The following is a 7884-nucleotide window of genomic DNA, read 5'->3' on the forward strand; positions in this document are numbered from 1 at the left end:
TTCACATCACAGACCACCTGCCTTGCGCTAAGCGCCTTCTGCAGAGCAACTGCAAAAAGGGATTGCAAAGAGAACAAGCCAGCACCTGAAGAGCTCAGCTGCAGGGCAGCAACACGTGTGCTTGGGGATAAACAACACGTATGGATACGTGCCATGAAACACGCGTGTTGTAGTGAAACAGGGTGTGCTTTGCCATCCACATGAGACCCTTTGGGTGCGCACAAGCGAAGGCAGCAGAATCCCTGCAACCTGCGGCCTGCAGCCAAAGTATTGGGCTTGTCCATCACTTGTGTGGAGCTGGAGCTGCTGTGAGCCCCCAGAAGGCTGGGGGACAGCAAGCTGCAGGAGCTGATCCTACCTCAAGCATGAGCATCATCAATCTAGATCTCTAGGGAAGTCATTGAGGCAAAATCCTTGCGGCACCATTAAGAACTGAGAGTGATAAATGAACCCAACCTCTGGATTAGAACTGGATTTCTTCAGGAATCCTATTTTCTCCTCATTTTGCTGCAGATGCTGAACATCGCCCAAGAGGGTCCTGGTGACATCACATCCTCCCCAAAGAGCAATGCAGCCTACCCAAGCAAAGCGAGAAAGATCATCTCTGCTCCGCTGCACCGTCCCAAAGGAGAAGATGGCCGGGGCTCCTGCGCTGCTCCTGCTGCTCACTCTGGGGCTCTGTGAGTATGGACACTATGGGGTTGTGCGTCACCTTCACCGGGACGGGCAAGTAAATCCCTGTCATCAAGTCCAGGAAATTGGGCTAAATGGTTAAAGGGAACATAAAAAGCAAACCAAAAAGGGTGACTTTGAGGTTTGCTCAGTAATTGTGAAGGCGGCACAGCTGGATGGGTGGCTGCAGCATCACACTTGCTGGAAAGGGAGCCCAGTTGGATATGTGGTTCTGGAGGGGAGGGGGAATGGGAAAAAGGGGGTTTAGCAGTCAGTGTTTTTAAGGAGTCACTTTGGATAAGCTGGGAAGGGGTAACATCCCTGAGAAGGCAGCTGAAGAGCAGCACCCACCTTTAAAGCCCGGGTGGTTGATCGCTGAGCACCCTCCATGCACAATCCCAGCAAGGACTCCAACAGAACCTTCAAGTCATCATGGTCCTCCCTTTGCATTTGACTTCACACCCCATGGACAGGCAATGAGGTTTGTCCGGAGGGGACATGGCTCTTCCTGTGTGATTCTCACAATTCCTCGCCCACAGGCTGCCCTGGGATCCATGGCCAGAGGTATGAGATGAAGATTCGCAGCGCCACACAGCCCCAGATGGGACAGCGACTGGATCTGCGGTGTGAGAGCAGCAACGAGGACAGTGGCGTATACTGGGTCCACCAGGACAAGGCTGGGACCCTTCGCTTCATCGTCTTCATCTCTTCCCTTTCCCGGACCACCTTTGCGGGGAATACGAGGACATCCAAACGCTTTGAGGCGGGGAAAGACAGCATGTTCTACTGGTTGGTAGTGAAGTCTTTCATGCCACAGGATGAGGGGAACTATTTCTGCCTCATAAACATCAACCAAGTGCTGTACTTCAGCTCTGGCCAGCCTGTCTTCTTCCCAGGTCAGCAACACCTCCACCCAACCTCGCTTAGCTCTGCCAAAATGCCCAGCACCTCCTGCCCTGCCTTTTGCAATCAGTCACCTCTGCCCCAAACCCCATTGTCCGTGCTTGCTTGCTCAAGGCATTTCTTAACCAGTGCACCCAGAGGCTCCCTGCTTGCCTTCTCGTGGCCAAAGGCAAAGGTGATGGAGCAAACACAGCATCACCTCTCCCCGTCCCCGCTTCTCCATCCCATTCATGGCTCTTAAGGGATAAGACTAAAGCAAAGTCCATCACCAATAGAGAGCAACAAATAAAGAGCCTGCAGCTCCTCACTGGGTTTTGGGGGAGTCACAACCCAACATGGGCTCTATGAGGTCCCCTCGGACCTGAGCCCTGTGCAGGAGCAGCCATGCCCTGGCAGGGGTGGGAGAGCACAAGGGCAGGAGGGAGCTATTTACTGTATTCTACATGCTGTATCCATCCATTTTCACTTACAGTTACCACCACAGTGGCACACACCACCCCAGCACCCACCATCCAGCGTGGCATCACCAAAAGGGACCCCTGCCTGAAGACCACAGATACAGGTAGTCCCGCTATGTGAAGGGAGAGGGGAAGAGCTGGGCTCTGGTCCACTGATACCGAGGGGGATCCTGGAGGCATTCTGGGATGTGGGGAGTGTGAAAAACCTTGGAGCTTTAGCAAGAGTTGGAAGGATTAAACTCCAGTGTTTCATTCCATGTGGGAAAGGTGAAGAATGATATAAGAAGCATGAGTGTGTCTCATGCCTGGGCACACTGGGAAGAGGCAGAAGGAGGGTTGGGGATGGGTTTAGACTCAGCAGGGGATAGAGGAACACCTTTGGCTACGTGTCCTCCCTCAAGTCCCCAGGGAAATGCTGTGCCAATTCCCTCTGAAGTCACCAGGATTCCCCAGTTAACTTACAAACACCACTCAATAGTTTGTTTCTGCCTTTTAATGCTGATGTAAATGATCAGCAGGAACTGATGCACTCGCGGAGATCACTAGTGCACCAGGGGGAACCCTGGCTTCACCACCAGCCTTGCTGAACACCAGCCAGGTCCCCTGGCTCCACCAGCACGTGGTGGACCTTCCCTCTTCTCTATTCCTGCAGAGACCAGCAAGGAGAAAGAGCTGGATTTCTTATGTGACATCTTCATCTGGGTTCCCTTGACAGCCGCCTGCTTCCTGCTTCTCATCGCCCTGGCAATCACCGTCATCCTGTGCCAACGTAAGAGACACCCATAACCCGCTGCAGATACCCCTCTAGCCTGAAACTGCAGCCCTGGCCTTCAGGGGAAGAGATTTTTCAACTATCCCCTTTACACAGGCACCAGATAACCAGGACAGTCAACCCAAGAGAAGGACCACTGCTAAAATCATTGTATTGTCCTCATCAGTAGGCTTAGGCTGAGAAATAATTATCAACTTAGAACCATAGAATCATAGGGACTGTAGTGATAGGGCAAGGGGTGATGGGTTCAAACTGAAAGAGGGGAAGTTCAGGTTAGATATAAGGAAGAAGTTCTTTACTGTGAGGGTGCTGAGGCACTGGAACAGGTTGCCCAAAGAAGTGGTAAATGCTCCATCCCTGGCAGTGTTCAAGGCCAGGTTGGACAGAGCCTTGGGTGACATGGTCTAGTGTGAGGTGTCCCTGCCCATGGCAGGGGACTGGAAATGGATGATCTTAAGGTCCTTTCCAACCCAAACCATTCTGTGATTCTATGATTTAGGTTAGAAAAGACTTTTAAGGAAGAAAAATAGATTGTAAGTAGAGAAAACTCTATCAAACTGTATTGGCTCTACCATCTTTAAACGGGTGTATCAGAGGGTAAAAGTACCAGAACCTGAAATGCTTTGACAGAATAAACACGCTCTGGCACACAGCTTGTGAATTCAAATGCCCCACCAGCAGCTTGAGCTGTAACCAAACAAGCAACTTAATTACACAGGTTCAGAGGCTGCCCTGGTTAAAGCAGTAACACAAAATCTCTGGGCAGGTAAAAGTCCTTTAGTGAAATTTCATCTTTAACTACCCTGAGCGAGCAGTGAGTGCAAATGTATTTAAATCAATTTAATGCTCACTGAAATCAGTTCAGCTCTGCAATACCCCCAGAAGTTGCACTGATACCATTAAACAAGCTCAGCTTGTTTGCCTGGAAAGCCACTGTAACCCAACTGGATCCTCACTGATCCCACAACCTGGAGCTGATGTGAGATGAATTTACTGGCAGAGACAGTTTGAAAAAGCATAGAATCCCAGACTGGTTTGGGTTGGAAGGGGCCTTAAAGCTCATCCAGTTCCAACCCCCTGCCACGGGCAGGGACACCTTCCACTAGAGCAGGTTGCTCCAAGCCCCTGTGTCCAACCTGGCCTTGAACACTGCCAGGGATGGGGCAGCCACAGCTTCTCTGGGCACCCTGTGCCAGCGCCTCAGCACCCTCACAGGGAAGAACTTCTGCCTAAGAGCTCATCTCAATCTGCCCTCTGGCAGGTTAAAGCCATTCCCCCTTGTCCTGTCCCTACAGGCCCTTGTCCAAAGCCCTCTCCAGCTTTCTTGTAGCCCCTTTAGGTATTGGAAGGCTGAAAATCAGTTTTCCAGCATCCCATTGCCCTGCAAACTACCCAACACCCTGTCCTGCAGCAACAGGAAGGAATGCAGGAAAAAACATTGATGAGCCACAGCAGAACATCATTCTTCTTGAGGGAAATGGCTGATGCTGCAGCAGAGTTCCCAGCGTTGGTGTCAATTCCCTCTGAACTCACCAGGGTTCCCCAGTTAACCTACAAACACCACTCAGTGATTTATTTCTGCCTTTTAATGCTGATGTGAATGCTCAGTGAAAAGCCATGAGCTGCTGTTCATTTCTGCAGCCCAAGCCCTCAAGGGCAAATATTTCCCTTATACTAAAATGAATGTCCAGGCATTGTATTTTGCTGAATACATCCCAAAGTAACCACCTAGATCCTAAAACGGGAAAGAGCTGGCATCATTCCCACTACGAATTAATTGCTGCCAATGGCTTTTCGGCAACATGCCAAAGTTGCTAGAGACAGCAAGTGAATCTAACTCACTGTCAGTGTCGCCAGTCTGCTGCTGCTGCTGTGACTCATGTGAAAACCTGAGCCATTAAGATACTCTGGGAAATGTGAGCTGCAGCACTGCTTCCTTGCATGGATTTCCTCCAAAATAAGCTGGGTTTATCCATCTTTATATGTCTTAAAGACAGCAAGCTGCTGGGGAATGCCAGCCCTACCTCACTGCAGTGTTTCTCTGCTGAGCTGCGATTTGGTGTCTTTGAACTGACACATTTTCTTCTTTATTTTAGAAACCAGGAGACGAAGATGCCGATGTAAAAGGTTAGTAAGTGACAGGGGTGGATGTTTGAAACTTGGCAGCATCTCACCCGCAAGGGATAAAGCAGGCAGGTGCCAAAAACCAACCTAAACATTCTTCATCCGATATACGATGGATGGGAGGGGAATGTGTAGTGAGTTAAGGGCAAAAAAGAAAGGTAAGATTCTATTCTCCCAATGCCTGATTTTAATATTAAGCAATTCAAATCACTGAGCACTGACACTGCAGTAGATACTAAACAGAAAGACGTGAGGTGTTTGTGGCAGCCCACAGACTTTGTACATCACTTGATGCTTGTCATGAACCACATTCATGTGCTCCCAGTGCACGATGTGCTCCTATGTGCCTCCAACCTGAGCCTGGGGTGACTGTATTTCACCCCTTCCCCTCCCCACACTGTTCATTCAGAATCATCACTGGACCTTCAGGCTGTGCCCATGGATTAGTACAAGTTTTTGCAACCCAAATCCCCCTCTGCACAATTTTGGACCAACATCACCATGGCTTATGTGACTCTATTTCCCCAACAGGCATTTACAACCAGTAGCAGAGGGGCTGATGCAGCCTTAGATGACTTTCCTAGATGACAGCAGTGCAGATCTGCATAGCTTTAAAGTTAACCCATTTCCTAGGGCAGACAGGAACCCTTTCTTCATGCTTTCCCTCCTGCCTCCCCCAATCACCCTGAGTCACCAGGGAAACACCATCAGAATAAGAATTGCAATTTGCCAGTTTGGAAGAAAACAAACCCTTTTGCTCATGAGGAATTCACATTTTGCTCCTGCACATCGACCCCCTGCTCTGCACAGAACCACATCTGCAGTTTTACAAGTGCCAAGTGCACCCAACCCAGGGCTGGTGGCAAGGGAGTGCTCCAGCACCAAAATCCCTGCTCCTGCTCTGGCCAGGCCAGTGCTGGGCTCACGCTTGGGAAACCTGGGTTGCAAGAAGGTTTGGTTCACATCTCTGAGGCCTTATTCTTTGCAAATCAAGCATCTTTTAAATTGGATACATGTTTTACCTCCATGGGTGTTATACTAAGAAATAAGGGTTTAGTGGCCCAAATTCATACACTTAGAAAGAATCTCTCTTCCCCTGAATTAACAGAAAATGGATCCCTAGAACTTTCATTTTTGAAAGGCAAATCCTATCAGAAATCACTGCCTGAATAACCACAGAATGGTTTGGAATAATAATACAATAGTCTGATATGGAATAATAACAACAGTGTTCAAGGCAAGAGGCACCGAGTGGCAATACCTTTGCCCTTTAGTGCAATCTTCCTATATCTGTATCAGAACACAGCTGCACCCACAGACCTGTGTTTGCTTTTACCTGTCTGAGGAAGGGAACAGCCTGTCATGTTTATGACGGGTATTTATCATACCCAGAGCTCTTCAGATCCCTGCCTGGCTTTCCAAGGGCTAAATGATAACAAAGAGCTGTTCTTGCAGCCCCTTTGAGGATGATGTTTGCATTCTTCACTTATCTCAACCCCTGTTACCAGCCCTGTGCAAAGATGCTTTGTCCCTAAGGGGAAAACCACTCTGCAGAGCTCAATTTTGCACCGATGGGGCAGTTGGGTTCCAAGTGCCTCAGGAAATCACCTCATCAAGGCCAGCTTTGCTTCAGCAGCACTAAAGTGACAGAGTTCTGGTTTAAGCAATTGTAGCAGATTTAAGCTTTTATTTAGAGAGGAAATTCCCACTGCTCCGAGCAGTTCCCATTTATTGAAATGAAGCTCTTGGGAAGTTAATCGTGCAATTCACTCAATTAAAGAGTGCCTCAGGAGCTGGCCTGGGATTCTTGCTGGCAGCTGAAGGATTCATTTTCCACCACAAATTAATCTTCAGTGCAAACTGGTGCCAAATCCCCAACTCATTAAATCAGCAGAAAACTATCAGTTGCTGGAGCCCAGTGACTTCTATCATTTTGGGAGCACACTGGTTGTGCAGAAACCCTCCCTTAAAACTCCTCAGCAGGGAATTGGGTTGCAACAAGCTAAAGTCCTTATGAATTGATACCAGCTTCCCCAACTCCAAGCAAAGCCCTGAGCTCTTCTTTCTCCATTCACTTCTGAGTGTGGAGAAAGACTTGCTGAGAGGACACTGTGCAGAAGTCAGAAGTGTACTTAAAGCCCTTTTTAATTAGTGTAGCAATTAATTGTCTTAATTAAATAGGATAAGGAGGACTTACAGTCCTTCTATTGGCTGTCACCAGTTGCAATGTTCACCAGGCAGGAGGATTTAGGAGCACTTTAGAGCCTGCTCTTGGAGGTGCCAGGCTGCAGCCCAAGGCTGGAGGAGCTCAGCAGCAGCCATACATTGATTACCTTCTTGCTCCTTTCACATCAAAGTAAATCAAACCCTTTTCCTCTCTCTAGACCTGCAAATGGGAAGCCCAATGTGAAACGTGGCACACCAGGACCACATGTGTAAACATCTGCATCATCTCCTGGAGCTGTCACCGCAAAAGCCCATCACCGACATTATCCACAATGCTACTTCTCATGCATTCTACCTTGGCAAAGTTGAAGAGAAGATGGAGCAGACACACATGGGCAGCAAGCAGGCACTTCTGTGAACTGCACACTAAAGCACAGCTCCTTCCGCAACCTGGGGCTTTCAAATTAACTCCCAAAGGCAAACACCATCTCTAATTCCCTGTGATGGAGCTCTGCAGCTCAGGCAAAAGAAACAGGTCAATCCTGATGTGCATCAGTGAGAAGCTGATAGGAAATAAGGACATTTGCTGGACCTTTGTTCCAAGGGGATGTGATATTTCTTTCCAAATTGAATTTGCTACAAAAGGAGTTAGAAATAAACGCCCTCGTGTAACACACCCTCTTTGTGTGGTGCCACGTATCTCCTGCGAGTTTGACTGTTTCAGCTCATAGAATGGTTTGGGTTGAAAAGGACCTTAAGATCATCTAGTTCCAATGCCCTGCCATGGGC

At 48.7% G+C, this 7884-nt stretch overlaps 1 protein-coding gene across 1 annotated transcript; it reads left to right on the forward strand.

The window, feature by feature from the left end:
* Window positions 1–456: 456 nt before the first annotated feature.
* Window positions 457–7368, forward strand: CD8A (CD8a molecule). Its single transcript, XM_030492753.1, is given in 7 exon segments — window positions 457–576; window positions 578–680; window positions 1212–1568; window positions 2048–2137; window positions 2686–2802; window positions 4902–4932; window positions 7314–7368. Coding segments are annotated over 7 exon segments (816 nt in total). The 5' UTR covers window positions 457–513.
* The last annotated feature ends 516 nt before the right edge of the window (window positions 7369–7884 follow it).

The sequence above is a fragment of the Strigops habroptila genome, chromosome 7 (assembly GCF_004027225.2).
Source record: "Strigops habroptila isolate Jane chromosome 7, bStrHab1.2.pri, whole genome shotgun sequence".
Classification (NCBI taxonomy): domain Eukaryota; kingdom Metazoa; phylum Chordata; class Aves; order Psittaciformes; family Psittacidae; genus Strigops; species Strigops habroptila.